Below are 22,050 nucleotides of genomic sequence, written 5' to 3'. Positions count from 1 at the left end.
GAAATTCTAACCCTTTTGTGCTTTCAAAATAACAATTTGACCAGATTGCTTATTTAGTACTGGTGACATTTACATAGATCTACTTTATAGATATATTTTATGATTTCTAACATTTAATGGAAGGACATGCTATACTGAAGGACAAAGTACAAAACTAAAAAAGGAGTTCCCGTTCAGTTTGTTTTGGATCCAAACAACTGTTATTAAACAAGTTAACAAAAGAAAAATAATTAGAAAGGAACAAAATAGCAAAACCTGTTCAAAGCTGGCCATCTGTCATGTCAATAAGGAGACTGCACAGAAAGGCTGACCCATTTGCAGTGAACTGGTTGATTTTAAAACAAGCCTACAGTTCTGTTCTGTTCCTAATAATGCACAAACAGCTGCAAATGAATGATTCCTCGGATTGCTGCTTCTATTTGTTTCAGACCTTTTCTCTTACCTTGGCCAGGACAAAGCCTCCCCCGCACACAAAAATCTTTTAAAGTATTTTAAGATGCGATTTGGCAAGACAAGCTTTAGATTTTACACTTTTCAACCGTACACGCCCTAAGCTTCACCCTATCCTAATGTTAATGTAGGATTTCCTATAGGAAACAGAGATGCTCAGGGATGCTGACCTTTTGCGATCGCACACTAAAACATCTGTGTACAGGGATTTCCCATTTGGTTAAAACCACATCTTTATTAGCAGTCATGTGCCATTTTTGCTTTTTAATGGAACAACTTGATTTTTTTCCCTCTGAGTTCCAAACACTGAGTAACCTCTCAGCACTGTAAACCCCATCCCTACCGTAAAAGTTGCAATTCCTGCTTCCATCCATAAAACAGAGAAATCCAAGTAGAGCAGGTTTCCTTTTTAAAGCGGTGTGCTTGCTAAATCATTTGAGAGTACACAATGCATTGCTGTAGAGCGAGACTAAATCACAACCACTGCAGACTATTAGCCTTCCATTCCGGACTTAAAGAGGCTAAAAGCAGACATTGTTATGACATCATTGTGCAAGCTTAGTCATTTCAAAGTCAGCTACTATACAAGTTATGTTTCCATGCTAGACGCTTAAAAATTACAGCATAAAAAAGGAGTCCTGTGGGTTTCATATGTCTGTCTGCTTTACAGTTTTCATCTCTTATGTGTCCAGTTCATGAGATCCATAGTCATAGACATATTTATTAAGGCTGGAGAGCAGTGAAGAGCAAACCTGGCCTGCATTATTTTAAGAAATTGGCATCTACTAGGAAGTAAAAGTTCACAGTCTTAGCCTGAGTTATATCAGATCATAGTGAGGATTACTATAAGGATAGTGAAGCAGTGGTCAAGCAATTATAGTCACATGTGGCACCTGCAGTAAAAAAAAAAATGTATAACGTAATCAGTCCTGCTTTAAAAAAAAAAAAAGTTTTATAATTGTATGAACATCACCTTTCAGTAATTCTTACTGTGGTCTGCAATGAACCAGGTGAGGGTTGCACCGTTTTTTTCCACCTAATAATGCTCAATAGATCCTGGGCAATTGCAGGAGATAAGACTCACATTGCACACAAGTTACCTGCAAATTCAATTTCCGGAGCCTTAGGCTGGTTTTACACTACAAAATGGTGGTAGTGTTGTGACAGGCGTGCCGCACCGCACCACCAGAAACAGGCCTTCAGGGAACACCGCATTAGTATGCGGTCTTCCCTGCCAGGCCACCAGCCAAGCAGGAAGTGACACGAGCTTCCTGCTTCAAGGTATGCTGAAGTGCAGGGAAGCGTATTGTTAAAATATGCTTCCGTGCACCACAACGTCAACTCTTTAAACAACCCTGTGTCGCCATAGACTAACATGACTTCTGGGCCAACACAGATCGCTACAGGTTGCTGCGGATCCCGCACAGTAATGTAGTTCTGCGCTAGCGTTCGATTAGGGACTTCCAGCGCAGTGTACTGCAACATTGAAACTCTGAACTTCCCCATAGGGTTTATTTAGTCTGCGGTAGCAGTGTGGCAATTTGCAATGCACCAGTGTGAAAGGGCCCTGAAGTTGCATGTTCAGACGCGTGTCAGCTATGTTCTGTTGCTATCAGGGGGGTGGAGGAACGACGGAGCGGCGCGTTAGTGACGTCAAGCAGCAGGCGGGGAAGTAGCGCAGACTATGTGATCAGCCATTGTGGGGATGAGTTGATCTGCCTGGCGGATTGCTTGTGGGTTGGGGGTCGTTACCCAGTGTACACACGCCTGAGGCAACTAGCCGCCTTAGCCAGGCATGTGTAAGGGCCTTTACTGCCAATGTCAGTATGAGGTTAGCCTTGAACAAATCAAACAAACTTAGCATTTCAGGGGTGAAGTTAGATGATTTGTGAGTAAGATGCTTTATTATGGGGTAGTCTTAGAGCCGGTTCAAACTGGCATAAAAAAACGGTCCATTTTGCAGAGCTAAACAGACCTGGTCCTAACGGATGTGAACAAATCAGGAAAACAAGGGCATATGTCCTAACATTACCCACTCCCCCCCGCCCCCCTTTAGGAGTGGCATCAATATGCTCCTCACAAACCCTAGAGAGATCTCAAGACGTAAAACATGATCAATAAGGTCACTCAGATTTGTCACTAGGGTGCACAAGATGGGCGGAAAGAAGATCTCCAGACAGCAGGCAGAAAGCACCAAGGCAGGGTAAAAAAGTGGTGGTGTAGAGGCAACTGAAGTCGATGTTGTAGAGGCAACAGCAGGCTGTACCACAGTCTGTGCGGCCTGAACCACAGCTTGTGTGGACTGAACCAGAGTCTGTGTGGACTGAACCACAGTCTGTGCGGGCTGCGCCACAGTTTGTGCAGGCTGCACCTAATTGAGAGATTCTGATGGCAAATGATGTAGAAAGGCTGCGGGAAAATATTTTTGTCTGGGCTTAGTCTTGCTGGAAACTTTTAGAGCGGGGTTTCATTTCTTTGCAGTGGAAAAAGTACCATTTGCAGGAATGCTGAGGAGCTAGACTGAGAGATGAAGAAAGAGTTAGCAGGGGAAGGAGAAGAGTTGAGCAAGACAGAAACAGAGTTCCAAGTGAAAATTAAAAGAAAGATTCATGCATACAAATGTCTCATTTTCCTTTCTGTAATCATCTACAAATGATTCCTTATCATCTTCTAATAAATAGATCAAACTCTGAATCTTCCTTATCCAAAGGTGGTGAATATCCATCAGGCACTCTTGAGGGGAAAGCAACTTCCTTCAAGATTTCAACAAAAGTCTAGGCATCCTATGTAGTGAACAGGCAGCATACCGTAGGTTTGGTGCAAATAAGGTTTAGTGTTTTCTGAGATGAAATCATAACAGTAGTCCTTATAGGTCTATTTCCACTAGGATATTACATTTTGCATACTTTTTTTATGCGCGTTTTATGTGAATTATAATGCAAATTTTCATATGCGTCTAACAATCATTACATGGGATATGGATGCTTGGTGCAAAAATCTGCAGCATGCAATCCATATTTTTCTGCATTGCACCACATGTGAAAACTCGCATTCAATGGAAATGACTCAATTGACAGTCACTGGTTTCATTGCGAATTCGTACTTAGTGGGAACGGGCCACATCTCCTACAGCTAACAAAGCAAAATATAAAGCCTCTTGATAATCCATGCTTTTACACAAATCCTGGAACCAGTGTTTTCTGCAGTGCTGTTACATATGGCCAGGAATTACTGTTACAAATGGGTTTGGTTAGGGAACACTACAACGTGCTCTATGCACAAAACTCATAAATTACTTATTTATCACCTAATTGATAACAATTCTAATTACAAGACTTCTCTCGATCCTCTCCCGTCCTCTGGAACACCCACCCTCAACACATCCACAACTTACCAACACATAACAAAAAAAAACATCAAACTGGCACTGAATGAGATGCACCATTATGTGCACGCCATATTTAGGGAACACTACAACGTGCTCTATGCACAACGTGCTCTATGCACAAAACTCATAAATTACTTATTTATCACCTAATTGATAAAAAAATAACCTTTCAGCACATTTAAAAACAAAATAATTACCAAAAGTAAGCTGTTCCTGATTAACTTAACTTCAATATTACTTTGCTCGTCTTAATTATATTATATTTTTGCTCTTTGGGAGCTTAAAAATTTAAAAGATAAGGTGAAAACAGAGGAAAACCGATGCAAAAGCTGTGTGAATCATGCCCAATGGCAGAGAAACACAAAACAGAATTTGCAGATGTTTAAACACGTGTATTATAAAGTGCACCAGTGATGTAACCACAGCAATGCAGACATATAGCAATCATAAACCACAAACACCACAACCTATGTAACTAACTAGCTAATTAAAATATAGTATATACAATAATATGCAGGGCATATATAAAATAAATGCAGGACCAAATCGACAGACAAAAATTGCCAGGCACCTCCTTAGGGCAAGGTTACTGAAGTTGTGGCACTTTCTGCAAGCCAGAGCAGTTCTTATATGTCCTATGGCCGCTTGCAACAGATTGCACAAGTAACAAGGGTGGTGGCCTCTGGTGGTGGAAGAGAATCCATACAAGTGGCTCTATGCGCCTTCTGCAGACGAGGTCAGGAACAACAACAATATCAAAGCCACCTACTGGTGGCTGGTGAGATAACAGAGAAAGTCATGCAATTGCTGCCACCAGCAGGAAAACAAGTGCATGGTTCCTAACACACATCTTCAAAGTAAACATGATTCACTCATGACATTTCCATGACATTTCCAACAGATTGTTAGTCACGCTGTCAACAAAATATAGGTCATCCATCTAGCCTGAATGTCTTGTGGTCAAGCTTGAAGATTATCAGTCAAAGCATTTTTGTACTAAGGTTTGTAAGCTTGTTAATGAAGAGACCGATTGACTAGCTGAAGGAGCTTTGATGTTTGCTAATTTGGAGGACAGCATGAAGTCATAAGGCTCCATGGCAAAATTTTGGATGGCCTCTGCATCCTTCAAATGAAAAAAAAAAATAATGGCTCAACGACCCTACTAACCAAAACCACCATATACGATGCATGTCTTCCAAATAAAATAATTAGGCAACATGTCTCACAAATAAACTTAATAGGCAGTGTGTACCCCTAAAAACCTAACAAGGCAGAGAGTTCTACAAATAACAAAATTCGACTGCACATCTCTGAAATAACAAAATTAGAATGCTCTCCAAAATGAGTTCATTAGGATTGGCCCCCAAATATGTTTGAATAGTATCTTGCCCCCAAAAAAGTTTGGTAAGCATGTCCCTACAGTAAAGTTAGATAGCATGTTTCTTCAGAAACAATTCTCAACATGACCACTAAATAACAGGTTTAGGTAGCATGTCCCCGCAAAACAAATTTATATTGCCTGTTGCTCAAATGACATCTTTAAGCAGCATGTCTCTCAAAGAACAAGTCTAGTTAGTATGTCCCCAGATAAGACAAGCGACAAGCATGGCCTTCAACAGGGAACAAGCATGACCTCCAACAGGCAACAAGCTTCTAAACAATAAATTTAGTCTAATGTGTCACAAATATCAAGAAGACCAGCACAAATCCTAATTATTATTATTATTACCACCATCATAATAATTTATTTTGGGAATTGTGAGCACTGATTATAATACATTGCTGTTGTTTGTAAATTGTGTTTTGCTGCTGTGATATCTGGTGGTTTGTGCATTCTGATATCTAGAAGCAAGTGTCAGTTTTTAAAAGTACATTTTTTTTCTTTTTCCCTTTAGTTTGCTTAGCAGCAGGCAATCAGCTAGGGGGAGGGATTAGCTGTAACAGGAGGTATTTGGACAGCATTAGGACTCAGTACTGAGCTTGCTCAGTCTGTGGCTTGCTCACTAAGTGGCTTCGACACAAGTGGCATAGGCGTTAAAAACAGGTGTTAGAACACAGGCACAAAGAGAGAGGCAAGAGGAAGCAGGTAAGGACTAAAAAAAAAAACCCAACAACCAATATTGCGGTTTTTTGCATTGGTTAGAACAGGCATGGGCAAACTTGGCCCTCCAGCTGTTACGAAACTACAAGTCCCACAATGCATTTGCCTTTATGAGTCATGACTGTGGCTGTCAGACTCCTGCAATGCATTGTGGGACTTGTAGTTCCTTAACAGCTGGAGGGCCAAGTTTGCCCATGCCTGGGTTAGAATGTGCTAGGCTCGTTGTGGTGTAGTCTTTACGTTTTGAGGACTCCACCCCAGCTTCACTCACTCTCCCTCTCCTCCCCAGCTTCACTCACTCCCCAGCTTCACTCACTCCCCAGCTTCACTCACTCTCCCTCTCCTCCTCCATCTCAGCTTCACTCACTCCCCATCTTCACTCACTCCCCATCATCACTCACTCCCCATCTTCACTCACTCCCCAGCTTCACTCACTCTCCCTTTCCTCCTCCCCAGCATCACTCACTCTCCCGTTTCATCTTTTACCACCACAGTTTACTTTAAATAACTTTCCCCACACAATAGTCATCATGTTGGACTATGCTGTACAGTGTACATCCTGTGACATGTATGCATGCCTTGATCAGCAGATTGAGGGTGTTTACTGTCCCTGGGCGTGTTGCTCAAGTAGAGGCGGAAGTCGCAGAGCTAAATAAGCATCTCGCAACAATGAGACGCATACACAGCATGGAGAAGAGCTTGGATCTCACGATCCAGATGCTGGATGGAACCGTTGAAGATGAGGTGGGTGGAGTACAGTCGGAGCAAGAAGCAGAGGTAGCTGCTAGTTGGGTCACAGTTAGAAGGGGTAGGGGAAAAAGTGGCAGGGAGGCTAGTCCCGAGTTGTCCCTCACTAATAAGTATGCTTGTTTGCGTAATATTGGGGAGGAGGATTCTGGAGTAGCAATGCTGTAGCAGGATGTGCTACTTAGTAACCAAGGGGCAGACAGAGAAAGGGAATAGGAGTGCAGCTAAGGCTAGACAGGTACTGGTGGTAGGGGATTAAATTATTAGGCACACAGATAGGGTAATCTGTCGAAGAAACCGTGAAGGCCGTACAGTCTGTTGTCTCCCGGGTGCTCGGGTTCGGCATGTAGCGGAAAGAATGGACAGATTATTGGGTGGGGCTGGGGAAGACCCGGCTGTCATGGTACACATTGGCACCAATGACAAAGTTAGTGGGAGATGGAAGGTCCTCAAAAATGATTTTCAGGTACTTGGAGATAAACTTAAAGCAAGGACCTCCAAGGTGGTTTTCTCTGAAATGCTGCCAGTGCCACGTGCTACATCTGAGAGACTGAGGAAGCTTAGGGAGTTAAATAAGTGGCTGAGAAATTGGTGTAGGAAAGAGGGGTTTGGGTTCCTGGAGAACTGGGCAGACTTTGCAGTCGGCTACAGGTTCTACAGCAGGGATGGGCTGCACCTTAATGGGGAGGGTGCAGCTGCATTGGGGGAGAAGATGGCTAAACGGTTGGAGGAGATTTTAAACTAGGATCTGGGGGCAGGTGGGAGGATAAAGTCTCAATATGTAGACAAGATAAGGTAAAAAGACAGTGGGAGCCTAACATTATGGGGGGTGGAGAGGGGGGTGGGGACAGTGTAAAGATTAAGGAGGTTGGTAAAACTTGAAGTAGCCCATTTCATGTAAACAAAATTGGTAAATGTGGTGGTAAAAATATAAAGTGCATGGTAACCAATGCTCGGAGCCTTGCAAATAAAATAGACGAACTAGAGTTCATTCTGAATGACAAAGGCTATGACATTGTGGGAATAACCGAGACATGGATGGATGAAAGCCATGACTGGATAGCTAATTTAGAGGGATACAATGTGTTTAGGAAGGATAGAACAGGGAAAAAAGATGGAGGGGTTTGTCTCTTTGTTAAGAAATCTTTTACAGCTGTCCTCAACGATGAGATGGAGGAAGATTGCGAAGATGTGGAGTCCGTTTGGGTAAATATTCATGGTGGAAATAAAAGTTGCCAATTGCTTATTGGGGGTATGCTACAGGCCACCTCATATTAATGAAGCTGCAGAACTGCGATTACTACAGCAGATTGAAAAAGCTGCAAGTAAAATTGATGTCATAGTTATGGGCGACTACAACTTTCCAGACATTGACTGGAGTATTGAGGCTACCCATTCTGGTAAAAGCAGAAGATTTCTGGCAGCACTACAGGACAATTACATGACTCAAATGGTAACTGAACCAACTAGGGGGAATGCGTTACTGGATCTGATCATTTCTAATAGACCAGATAATGTATCAAATGTGTGGGAAATAGTGATCACAACATGATAACGTTTGATCTGGTGACTGATAGGCCACGGGGCAGCGGGACCACTAAAACTATGAATTTTAGAAAAGCAAAGTTCAACTTAGGTAGGCACTAAGTTTGGTGAACTGGGATAATGTATTACAAGGGGAGGACACTGAAGGGAAATGGCAAGCTTTTAAACTTATTCTCAATCAATATTGCAGTATGTATATCGCATATGGAAACAAAATGTGTAGGAATAAAAAAAGGCCTCTATGGATGAATAGAAAGGTTAGAGATAACATGAAGAGGAAAAAGAATACCTATAAGGTCCTAAAACAAGAGGGGACCGAGGCTGCACTAAGCAATTATAAGGGGTGCAATACAAATTGTAAAAAAGAAATTAGGCTGGCAAAGATCGAAGCTGAAAATCAAACTGCTAGGGATATCAAATCTAACCCCAAAAAGTTTTACAAGTACATCAACTCTAAAAAAAGAAAGGTTGACTGTATAGGACTCCTAAAGGATGAGGGTGGGAACTCAATGGTGGATGACCAGGGTAAGGCAGAGTTATTAAATGCTTTCTTTGCTTCTGTCTTCACAAAGGAAACAGCACTGTTGCAAATTACAGAGGCAGAAGAGTCTCAATCTTCTAAATGTAATATTAAATACTTAACGCAGGAAGAAGTGAAGGCAAGACTAAATAAATTAAAAATAGACAAGGCACCTGGCCCGGATGGCATGCACCCTCGGGTCCTAAGGGAATTAAGTTCAGTTATAGATCAACCCCTTTATCTTATCTTTTGTGACTCTTTCAAATGGCAGAGTCCCAGTGGATTGGCGTACAGCCCACATTTTCCCATTATTTAAGAAGGGCAAAAAATCAGATCCAGGAAATTATAGACCTGTAAGCTTAACATCAGTTGTATGCAAACTATTTGAGGGGTTACTAAGAGATACTATACATGACTTCATAGTAGAAAATAATCTTATTTCTCAGCATCAACATGGGTTTACTAAAAACAGGTCCTGTTTGACTAACATGCTCAGCTTGTATGGGGTAGTGAACGCTAATGTGGATATTGGGTTTGCTGTAGATGTGATATACTTGGACTTTGCAAAGGCCTTCGACACCGTTCCCTACAAAAGTCTGGTGCAAAAGTTGAGGATGCAAGGACTGGGGAAGAGTCTGTGTGCATGGATAAGGAACTGGCTAATGGACAGAAAACAAAGAGTTGTGGTCAATGGATCATACTCAAAATGGGAGACTGTTCGCATTGGGGTCCCACAGGGGTCTGTACTGGGTCCAGTGCTCTTCAATTTATTTATTAATGACCTAGTAGATGCAGTAGTGAGCAATGTTGCTATTTTTGCAGATGATACAAAATTGTGCAGAACCATCAACTCTCAGGAAGATAGTGTCATATTGCAACAGGATCTGGATAAGATGGCTATATGGGCACATACATGGCAGATGAAATTCAATGATGAAAAATGTAAAGTCATGCATTTTAGTCATACCAATGGTCTAGCACCATACAAAATAAATGGGATACAGTTGGGGACATCAAACTTGGAGAAGGACTTAGGAGTACTCATCGACTACAAGTTAAATAACCGTACTCAATGCCAAGCTGCTGCAGCGAAAGCTAACAAAATTTTGGGATGCATTAAAAGGGAAATAAAAACTCGAGATGCTACCATAATATTGCCCCTGTTTAACTCTCTAGTAAGGCCACATCTGGAATATGGAATTCAGTTCTGGGCACCACATTACAAAAAAGATATTGCAGTTTTAGAGCAGGTGCAGAGACGAGCAACAAAATTGATACGTGGGATGGAGGGTCTCACTTACCAAGAAAGATGAGATAAACTGGGTTTATTTATTCTAGAGAAAAGACGCCTTAGAGGGGATCTAATTAACATGTATAAATACATCAGAGGGCAATATAATAGCTTGGTGGATGAGCTTTTTGTCCCTAGGCCTTCTCAAAGGACATGATCTGCGCATGGAGGAAAAACGTTTTAGCCATTTATTTAGGAAAGGGATCTTTACAGTAAGTCGATTAAGATGTGGAATGCATTGCCACAGGAAGTCGTTATGGCAAACGCTATACCTGCATTTAAAGGGGGCTTAGATGCTTTCCTTGCGTTGAAAGACATCCATGGCTACAATTACTAGGTAATGCCCAATGATGTTGATCCAAGAATGTTATCTGATTGCTATCTGGAGTCGGGAAGGAATTTTTTTCCCTTTTGGGGCTAATTGGACCATGCCTTGTAAGGGTTTTTTCACCTTTCTCTGGATCAACAGGGATATGTGAGGGAGCAGGCTGGTGTTGTACTTTGTTCTCTGGTTGAACTCGATGGACGTATGTCTTTTTTCAACCAAAATAACTATGTAACTATGTAACTATTTATAAAGGAATAAGGCTTCAATTCATCAAGCATTACCGCATTCGGTAATGCTGAAAACAGCTGACTTTACGGAGCACTTAAGAAAACGTCAATTCATCAAAGCTGTAACCGCATGAAAAGCTGAAATTACAGAGCAGTGAGATAAATTACATACTTGTACTAAACACATGTCAGTAAATGTCAATTCATCAAGGTTACATCATTCGATAACACATTCGGTGATCATCTCCAGCTCTCCTCTGTCGGTAACTAGCTTCGAATGCCTTCCTGTGGATATCCCCATGATTGACAGGAGCAGGCAGCCAATAGAAACAGCCCCTGTCTACTGCAAGTGTGGATGATAGGTCTTGCAGGCTTCTCCAGTGGAACAATATTTTAGACCCCCCAGGCAGTGAGCAGAGATAAGGGAACAAAAGATGTATTCCTGGCACCCTTCGGTGGTGTAACCCTTTGAGTCCCTGTTTGAAAATGCAAAGATGCTAGTGGTGAAATCACCAAGCATGGCATTTGTAATGTCTCCAGGAAGTTCATCTAATTTTAGGCAATTAAAAAAATGTTAAGAAAGACTAATGGGCAGATTCAGTGCAGCAGAGGCATGATAACAAACAGTAAATATAACAAATGTTCACATCTAAAGGGATGTTAGGATGCCTCTATTATAACGGCCTCACTGCAGCTTGTAACAACACAGAGACACTCCAAGCTGCTCCACTCTGCTTTGGGGTTATCAAACAGCCTTTGATGAATTGAAACCATAGTAATTCAGTAACTTAACGAACATCTACCGCACATTTGAAAATATTGATGAAATAGCACACACAAGTGTAAAATACTGAATGCGGTATTTTAACAAATTGGATTTTGTTATCTAACAGCCTTTGATGAATTGAAGCCTTAAGGCCCATACACACGTCGGATTTTTGCGAACGACGGGTCGTTTGAACGTTCCGTCGTTCAGTCGTTCGCACGCGGAATCAGACGTGTGTACGGACTATCGTTCGCGTGATAAGACTGGTTTCCAGCGATCCGCCCGGCGGCCCAGTCTTATCACCCGAACGATAGTCTGTACACACGTCGGATTTGACGTGCGAACGACTGAACGACGGAACGTTCAAACGACGGGTCGTTCGCAAAAATCCGACGTGTGTATGGGCCTTTAGGCCTCTTTCACAGTGGGACATTAAAGTCGCATGTTATAAAAATGTATAACGCAGACTAAAGCACAGCAATACAAAGTTTGTGCAACATTCACAGTGTACACGTTGCATTGTGTGTAACGTGTAGCAATGTTTAGAAAGTGCTGCATGCTGTGCGTTTGGCAATAAATTTGCTGCATTATGTGTGTTGCCCATGCTCAGTAATTTTTTTTTTTAATATAACGCATGCGCCGTTTTGGTTCCATCAGTATGCGATGAAAACGGCACACCAAGAGACACATAACACAGTGCAAAATAACATCCAATTTCATAACCTACATGCACTGCGTTAGGGGCACGTTGTGCGACTTTAACGTTGCATCAAACGAAACTTCCCACTGTGAATGAGGCCTAAGACTAACAAAGCACTGTTGAACTTCTTATTTATGGTTTTCCTTTTCCCAGTCCCTTTGTTCCTCATTACCTGTGCAAAGTACCCTCTTTCTTGGTTTAGAGCCCTATTTGAGCCATCTTGACCTAATCAGTGTCCTCCCTCACTTTTGATACTATCACAAAATGTTTTTTGGGAGATTTGGCAAATTAAGGTCTTCAGTGGATAAGGATGGCGTGCATTTAGGAATATTCCTTGAAGGCAAACTCATAAATGCACTGAAAATGCAAAAGCATATTTGATTTTCTAGAACAGGTTTACTCATATTAGCTTCAGAGTGTATACAGCGCATATAAGCGGTCATACCTGGGCAAAGTGGCAGGACAGCCAACAGTACAGAATTTATCTTGAAGGATTGTAGTGAAATAACTGATTATTAAGCAGTAGCACTTCCAAATCCATGTGGCTGCTACGAAAATACAGACATGTCCATGCTGAGGCCTGTGTTTTACTAGTAGATATAAAATGGGATCATTATTGTTCAGATATTAAATATTAAAGTGTAACTGGTCAAAATAAAAAAAAAAAACATGCCTTCAGTGGAAATATCTTTACTGTATTCACCTTCTCTGTGGCTGTGCCTAATGTCTAATGCCTAATGTCTAATGGTGCCATTAATGGTACAATTTACCCAAAAAAGTGACATTCCGATAATTCATCATCAATTGCCACAATTAATGGTACCCAGTCCAATTGATCATTGGGTCGATCGTTCAAGAGATATCCCCGAATGTCCCCCGACTGCACGGCCCGGGTCGGGCTCTCCAGCCTTCACAAAGATGGCTGCCGGAGCTGGCCGCGGCTGCGCAGTCCGCATAGCAGTAACAGTAGCGTGGATCGGGGGGTTGGCCTTAGAGCTGCGCAGCCGCACTCGTGGCTATGCGGACTGCGCAGCCGCGGCCAGCTCCGGCAGCCATCTTTGTGAAGGCTGGAGAGCCCGACCTGGGCCGTGCGGTCGGGGGACGTTCGGGGGGGATGTTGAGCAGCGGGGACCCGGCAGAACGGCACAGAGGGCGCGGACGGCGTCCTCCGTGCCTTACAAACCGACACAGGTATCTAACTTTATTTTTTTTTTTACAAAACAGGCCTCGTAAGTCCTTTAATGTATTTTTTACATGAGTGGCGTCATCCTCTTACTGCAGCTTTGGCACTCCGCTATTATTGATTGTATTGCAGACTGAAAAAATACTCCACTGTTTTCCATTATTGCATATGGTGTACAATACAGTGAAAGTGGTGAGTGCTATTTGGCTATTTATGAGGTGGTGATCATGCGAAACACCACTTCATAAATAGGGTGACTATAAATATGGTTGTCACTAAACTGCCATTACATAACAGCAATTTAGCAATCATCATCATCATGTTTATGTGATCTGAAAAGGGCTACTCTGAAAATTGATTTTAGGTATGAGCCCTTGCATAATGTTAAAGAATTATTACACTCAAAATGTCTCCTTTGCTCCAAATCTCTCCAGTGTACAGTATATTGTACTTGTGTCGTTGGATGTTCTGATTGTACACCTCACTAGAGATAGTCAATGTGATGCAAATAATTCCAAGCTGATGCAGGATTACTGCAACTGCAAACGTTGTATGCAAATTTATGCAGAATGAAAATGCACCAACCAAATCCTGACAAAGTGGATTTCAATTGGTCCATTTACAAGCTGCATAAATTTGCATTCAAATTTTTATGATTACACAACAACTCGGAATTATTCGCATCTCATTGGCCATCCCTACTACGCACTGTTGACTGTTTTGTACCCTGTACAGCGCTAAGGAAGATGCTGGTGCTATTTAAATATAATATTACGTGAGGCAATCAAGAACACTCTGTGTAACCTGTTCTGAGGAACACAGACTACATGACCAGCAATTTTGGGGACAGCATAAAGGTATATAGGCAATGGCAGTGGCACTCATTATTTCTGCACCACTTTTGCTGGTACCAGGAGGCAGATGTGCCCTAAATCTTAGAAACTGATATTACGCTTTAGGAAAAAAAACATTTTAAAGGGTTATTGAATCTGGACAGGTTTAGTTTTTATTGGCTGAGTGTTTTTGTATAGAAAAAATATTTTCGAATGATCTTTTTAAAAATAATCACTGGTTAGAAACTAGATAATGTGACTTCCGCAAATCATGGACTGTCATGCTTCAAAAGGCATGAGGACTAATTAACATAGGCTTATGAATAGATGTACTTGAACCCTTTAATTCTCAGAACAGATCTTTGCATCAAGAATCTAAGCATTCTGTGTAATGACCATGTTGGGATTATGTTGGCTTTTGAGATGTCACATGTGACCACGATCTGATGAACCCACCCACAGATTAACAAATAACCTTAAGACCTTTATTCACTCAAGCATACAATGGCTTTTAAACTGGGGAGAAACTGGATAATTTATCACATTTGCGCAAGTGACATCTCCCATGAATTAGTGTCAAGGTGAATAGGCTTAGCTTACTAACATAGTTATAAACACTCAACTGACAAAACCTTGTGTGTTACTTTTTAGTTACAGGAAACAAATTCTTATTATGAGAAAATTCAGCTCTATTCAGATGAGTTCAATTTCTTTTACATCAACATTAAAAACAAAAATCTAACATTAACTTTTATCTTTAAAAAAAAGCTAAAACTCACCTCTTTTCCCTAGCCTTTGAGACTGCATAATGCAGGGTCACAGCGCTTTGAGTCCCCAGGGAGAAAAGCGCTATATAAATATTATTGTTATTTATCCATGTTATTTATTAAGTCAACATAAACTGCAAGAATTTTTTTTTACTTAATTTTGAATAGCACAGGAGGCTATTAGAAAGGGCTTTTTTTTTTAATTGCTGTCTGCATCCCGACTGGAGAGCTTTTTCTTCACTTTCTAGTTTCTACCCATGACAGTTCCATTGAACACTGATTAGGTTGGGTAGGTCCAGAGTTCTGAAATGATGTACAGCAATAAAAAAATTGCCATTTTGTCTTTGTCACCCTTGGGGAGATTTCCACACTTCCTTTCTGGAGGGGAAGCAATGGAAACCCATGAGCCATGTCGCCCACAAGGACTGGAAATTGTTCTCTCAGGTGACTGTTCAGGGCCAAGTTCTGTACAGACATGTAGTTAGTCAGTAGGCTATCAAAGTGTTCTGTAGCTATGAAGGGGAGAGGAGGGTCAATGAGGCCATGATGGAGCAGCATGGATTGGGCAGGATGAGTAGGAGAACAATGCCTTCAGGTTGTAGTCTGCCAAGACAATCCTCCAGGCTGACCGCTCTTCGACACATCAAGATGGATTGGGGCAAATATACAGATGCTAGATTCTAAACAGAAGCGGCCATGATGGCTGCCCTGGGTGGAAACCATCTAGTGCGTGTACAAGATTTTACAGATGAGGACACATGAGAGTGATACAATCCCAAAGAGTTTCCAAACCCTTACCACCGTTTCCAAAATGACATTTGCCCCTGTGATCACGCTTTAAATATACTTCCAGTATTTAACTCCATTGGCGGTATGATTCTTTCCGGATTTTAGGGTCTAAAAGCAGCACAATTTTTTTGCATGTTTTTAGATCCTAAAACCTGGAAAAAAAATCATGCTACTAGAGAGTTCTGCAGCAGCCCAGCACTCACTCACCTCCCTGGGATCCAGCGCTGCAGTTTTCCTTCTGGGTAGCACTGTAACCCTATAGTGAGATTGCCGGCTATCGTCATGATGACAGACGGTGATCTCACTAGGGGGAAGCAGAGCCTCGTAGGAGAGGAAGAAGAATGGCGGCCAACATCGGGATCCCCTGGGAGATGAGTTTAAACGCCCACTGCACGCCTTGCTCTGCACAGACCTCCTGGCGGCTACCATGAGTTCAGCTGGAGGTTACCGCTCCTGGCTTGTTTTTTCCACCCCGAGCTGAACTCGTGATTACTGCTAAAGAGGTTAAGGCGTATGGAACCGCAGCTACAAAGATCTGTGACAATTTGTATCATGAAACACATGCTGACAGGTAGCTGCATAATAAAAGTAGTCTAGGGGAAAGAAATTATATTTATCTTTCTGTGTAGTGCAAATATCTGTCATCAAATGCATCACAACGGTCCTGTTTTAAAATGCATAACTGTATTCCTGTCTTGCAGATTGGCAGAATATATGGGTGGCATAGTAAATTGCATATTTGCCTTTCTAGATTCCTAGATTCAAATCTGGGCTAGGGAACTATATACACAGGGTTTGTGTGGTCTCCTTGTATTTGTATGGATTTACTGACACACCCCAAAAACAAACTGAAAACATTTCCACCAAATTTGGCCTTAAAACATGACAAGGGGCATTAAAGTACCCTGACCTGGTTGGATATACTTTTAAAATTCTTTTATTATTGGTACTGTGACTTTGTCACAGCACACTGCACCATCTCCCCCCCCCCCTTCACAATGCCCCCTGTGGCCCCGTTCTGGCAATAATTATGAGCGGGAGGAAGTGACAGTTCTTCCTCCCCACTGTGCGTCCATAACTCCCGTCCCCTCCACCTACCTCTTTAGTTCCTGTTGGATTCATTGCACACAGTGCGTAGGGTAGCTGCGCTGTATGCAGGCTTGTGATAATTGAGGTCAGATATCCTTCCGAACTCAATTACTACAACCCTGCACACAGCACAGCTACCCTACGCGCTGTGCGCAATGAATCAGACAGGAAATAAAGCGGAAGGTGAAGGGGGCGGAGTTATGGATGCACAGCTGGTAGGAAGAACTGTCACTTTCTCCCTGTTCATAATCGACGTTCTGCCTCAGCTAAAGACTACGACTGAGCAGAACAGGGGTTACGGGGGCACAGGAGGTGGGAGGATGGTGCTGTGTGCTAGTTGCAGCACCAGTACTAAAGCAATGTTAAAAATTTAAGGGGAGGGCGGAAGAGAGTCAAGGGGTACTTTAAAGTGGACCTGAACTCAGAACTCCTCGCTGCTCTAAAGTATACAGCATAATAACCTTTAAACAACAACAACAAAAAAAAAACATTCCTTTGTTACAGCTGATACAAATCCTAAAATAAATTTGCTTCCATTAATCAGTAATTAGAAACAGACATAATGTTAACAAGCCTTTGCTTTCAAATGGGCGTATCTGTTTATCTGCCATAGGCAGTCATGTGACATGGGGGAAATCAAATTGCAACTTGTGATTAGACACACATGGGGAATTGCACAGGCTAAACTCTCTAAATACATACAGGGTGCATTTCTCTACATTTTCCTTCTGTCCTGTGCAAGAGCTCAGGTCCACTTTAAACTGTGACTATGCCACACCCAAAAAGGACATCTCCCTCCCTGGGAGCATTTGAGGCCAAACTGAGAAGCCCCCTGTTTAATCTGGCATTTATGAACACCTGATTATTTCCTCTTTAACACAGTCAAGTCTGCAACCCTGTATTGATCTGAGACATATCTATGCGTTTTGAGTCTATGGGAGAAAACCGCTTTACAAATGTTATTGTATTGTGGATTGTGAGCTCCTTTGAAGGACAGCAGTGCCACAACTATGATTCTGGAAACATTAATAATAATATAAAGAGTGCTCAAATTGCAAAGTTACTAGAGTTCAAGAAAGATTCTGCAGTGGTTCGGGTGAGTTTGGAACAGAGACTAGCAGGCATCTAATCTATGCCTATGGTACGTATTGGGATTCGCGTACTCACGTGTTCGTTCCTGCCATTTGTAGCAATAGGTTGTATATCAGTTATAGCCACTGATCACATCTATTAACATGGGCACCTAATGCTGGCGTCCAAACTTCCCTTTGGCACCTAATTAAATAATGGGATGATTCGGGCTATACATTGGTGGTGGTGGGGTCAGTTAGGGTTAGGCATTGGTTGGGAGTCGGTTACGGACAGGCTCTGGTTGGGGGCTAAATTAGACCTCAATAAAGCAATGGTTCAAATGAGAATGGGGTCGGGTTAGGTAATAGTGAAATATCGGTAAAAGAAAGATGATATTTTACTATTGTAATCACATAGAGCTTAACAGTGGAATATCGGTAATGCTACCAATATTCTACTAACAGCTATCACCGGCCCCCAGATTACATGTATGCATTTTTCCTTTTCGCTTTACAACGACCACAGATGAAATCCACTACATGAGGAATTTGACTTTTGAGAGCTTTATTGGTCTAAACAGTTCACAAAATGATGGAAAAATCCATAGGGCTCTTCTTTGCTTTCCTCCTAAAAATCTTTTTGTAAAAAAAAACAAAAAACCTCTAAATAATCTAAATGAAATGGTGAAAGGGATAAAAATAGAAAAGAATGATGAGTGAGGGTAATAACGTGTTTCTGACAGAAAAGCATACCGCTTTGGGAGATTCATGCTGATATCGTGCAGACGTTGGGTGATGGTGTCTCAGCATGTTCCAATGCAATGAAATGTCCCAGTTACAGTAGCTTTGTTGTGGCAAAGTTTCCTGTGAATCAGCAGAATGTTTAAGGAACGTCTCAACCTACACCACAGAGCAAGCCACCAGCCTTGTCTGTGAGGTATGCAAGGCATACGACTGACTGAGCAGTACAATACCTAAGCTTTATGAATCTCTACTGACAATTAACTATAAAGAGAGGAACAACACTTAGCATGCAAGCAGTAATAAACACTCTGTTAAGTATAAGCAAGTACAACTAAGGATAACATCATACACACTCAACTATATGACTGGTTAAAAACTAAAATACCAAACAGAAGCTTTGCATGTGGTCTTTGCAACATTTGTGTACACACAATTAAAGTACAATAGCATTCTGGTAAAACATTCAATAAAACAACTTTTACAGCCCACAGTATCCTCCCTGTCTTGATCCCAAAGTAACTCCATATGTGTGACAGTTACAATCCAGCACGGATTGGAAAAAGCCATGCTATTTGGTGATGTAATATCCGGTACAGACAGAGCTACAGAGCAAGGAAAGCGAACATTTTGCTGCATACAACCAGTTTAGCTGTCACACAAGAGTCATTCAGAACTCTTCCTTTTCTGTTTGCTGAGCCTTACTTTCTGCATTTTTTAGATGAAAGAACAACTTCCTCACAAGAAGAGCTCAGTACAGCGCGTACGAGAAGAATCTGCGCCGGGAGACTTGGGCACAAGATACAGCCGGTATATGGCTGATCCTGTTGCTGCAAAAGTCCTAAAAGTCCCGTCCATGTAAATTACTATTCCCCCTCAAGGCCGCCATGGATGGTGGGGAATGATGTAATTCGGCTTCTAGTTATTGCTGGAAGCTGGATTACAGTGTTTTAAATGTAACTTTAGCTCCGTCTTCTGACGGTGCCAAAGTTACACTCTGTGCGTTGCTATAGCCGTAATACCTATTACGGCCTATGGTGGCGCCGGCTGCGACCAAGTCTCCTGCGCTGGCTTCTTAGTGTTCGCAGTACAGCATAGTTCCTGTGGGAAGATGAAAGTAAGCCTCAGTTATTTTAGGAACTTTCTTTTTAACAGTTAACATAGTGAAGCAAACCTACTGGAGAAGAGGGGACATTCTGACTGTAATTCCACTTTTAAAGAGGATACAGGTCAATGATTTTATCTAGAGGCAAAATACATTTATTCTCTATGGAGTCATTTGCCATTTCACCGATTCCTTCAAATACAAATTGACTTTTTGCCAATAGGTTCATATTCAGGAACATTTGAACCTTTTTAAGATGTAGATGGGGCTCACAAATGTACATGCCCCGTACTTCATTGACAATGAAAAAAGTAGATGCTGGATGGGTATCCAGAATGCTTACAGAATTGTAATGATTCAAAAATAGATTTATCACTTTGACTTTGAAAAAAAAGTGTGATTTTCCTCTTTTAGAACATGTTCTGTACCAATGCATTAGCAGCGATATATTTTGGGAGACGACACAGTAGACTACTTGAGGAAGGGTCATACTTTCAGTAGGGCATATTATGCAAATATAGGCAGCTGTGAGATGCTATCAAGCCATGGGAAATTGTAGAAAGGCAATTTGTTGCACTGGGACAATATGCTCGGTCACACTCCCCAAGTTGCCATGATTGCCATCTGTTCTGCTGGACTGGAATTAATAGGGTATCCTTCCTGTTCAATCATATTGACATTCATTTTCCCCAGCAACTCTGCAGTATGACGCCTGTTAGTGATTTGGTTACCAACAGTTGGGTTCTTATTCCAAGTGCATGAAGGCCCTGGAGCACAACTAGGAAAATTGCCTTGAATTAGGAGGAGACTATACTGAAAGTGGAGGGGGGTTGTGGTTGAAAGCCTCACTCTTACAAATTTCTAAATACAGACTTTTTGAATGTTCCCCATAGGGAGTTAAAGTGTTATTTGTGTTCTGCAATAAATAGCTCGAGAATGTTACTGACCATCTTTCTTAACAAATTGACTTACAAAAGAACAATGCCTAAAGCATACTGAAGGTCGGGGAATTTACCAGTTGATATACAGCTTGGGAAATACTGTATGTCTATCTTGTACAAAAAAGAAGCAAGAAGAAATACGGTGAGGGTTATACATTAAAGTAATATTGGCAGTCAAGCAAAGCTGTGGAAAAATAGGAGCTTTCCTGTACAACTAGTTGTCACTGCACACCCCCTTCAACAAACTACCCAAAAATTAAATGCAATAACTAAAAAGCTGCAGTTATTGTTTTTTCTAAATTCAGAATGCCCAGCTACACCCATAAAATGTTAGCCCTCATATATTCGGAATCTAGCTTGAAAGGACTTTGTTACTTTTTAACATATGTTGGCATACAGTCAGTCAGCTCATTTGAAAGGAAAAAGTAATTCTTGAGATATGGTGGCATATTCCGGTAAAGTTGCTGTGCATAAATTCCCTATTCCTTGCTTGTTATCCTGCACTAATCCAGTGACATGGCTGAGGATCATAGGGCCCCAGTGCAAGTTTTACATGGGGCCACAAGCTCTATTAATATGAAGTCCCAAAACCTACCAAGGACAGTTACAGTGTTAGAGAGGTGTAATCAGAGTAGGGAAATGGTTGGTAAAGGATAAAACTATTCTTCATTGCACATATAGAGGTGTTCATTACCAGCATAGCACCAATTTAAAGCTAATTTGATGGATTCAGAAGGGTCCCTAATGGGCTCCTCTGGTCCAGGGACCCTGATGCAGTCGCAACCTCTGCATCCCCTATTGATATGCAACTGCACTCATCCCCATTCATTATTCTTTGGGAAGTGCTAGGATTATTTTAAAGCATTGACAACATTCTGCCCAAAAAACAAAACAAACAAAAAAACACATATCTGTTATTAGAAAACTGGTTGTGTTTTGTTATCACCTACTTTCTGAAGCTGAGAAGCCTACGGACGTCTACCAGATATTCAAAACCAGACAACCAGGACTACTTTATTATTATTGGAAGTCAAGAAAAGCCATCGTATGTTGTATTGTTGTATGGCCCCAATATTGACCACTTTTACAGCAGTGGATGCATATAGATACTGGTTTTGTTCAAACTGGGAAGATATTCAGAGGTGTGATGACAGAAATGTCACTGAGTAGAATTTTTATCAAATAAAATACTGGTATACTTTTTCCAAAATACTACTACGGTTACAGTTTTACTAGTGGAGGTGACGAGTTCTTGTTGAAGTAATAGTTGCCATAACTTACTTGCTACTGAGGCATCTTCTTAGGGAATAGGAGGCTCCACCACCGCACGTTCTTGAGCATTCACTCCACGATCCCCATGCATCCCATAATGTGTCCCGATCCTCTTCTGAACGAGCTGTACGAGAGCTCTGTAGTTACAAAAATACAAATATGTCACTTAAGACATACAGCATATAATCTATCATAGT

General features: G+C 41.6%; 1 protein-coding gene across 6 annotated transcripts in view; it reads right to left on the bottom strand.

The window, feature by feature from the left end:
* The window catches only part of ADAMTSL1 (ADAMTS like 1), a 529,495-nt gene that overhangs the window by 434,346 nt on the left and 73,099 nt on the right, over positions 1 to 22,050 (bottom strand). For all 6 annotated transcript variants that reach the window (XR_011020540.1, XR_011020539.1, XM_068234383.1 and 3 more), the window contains exon 2: positions 21,863 to 21,990. Coding sequence is in view for 4 of the 6 variants with exons in the window: in XM_068234383.1 (XP_068090484.1) it covers positions 21,863 to 21,990 (128 nt within the window). In the remaining 2 variants the exon portion in view is untranslated. The remainder of the gene's footprint in view (positions 1 to 21,862; positions 21,991 to 22,050) is intronic.

The sequence above is a fragment of the Hyperolius riggenbachi genome, chromosome 1 (genome assembly GCF_040937935.1).
Source record: "Hyperolius riggenbachi isolate aHypRig1 chromosome 1, aHypRig1.pri, whole genome shotgun sequence".
Classification (NCBI taxonomy): domain Eukaryota; kingdom Metazoa; phylum Chordata; class Amphibia; order Anura; family Hyperoliidae; genus Hyperolius; species Hyperolius riggenbachi.
Note: the sequence above shows the minus strand (reverse complement) of the source record. Positions and strands in the feature narration are given on the sequence as shown.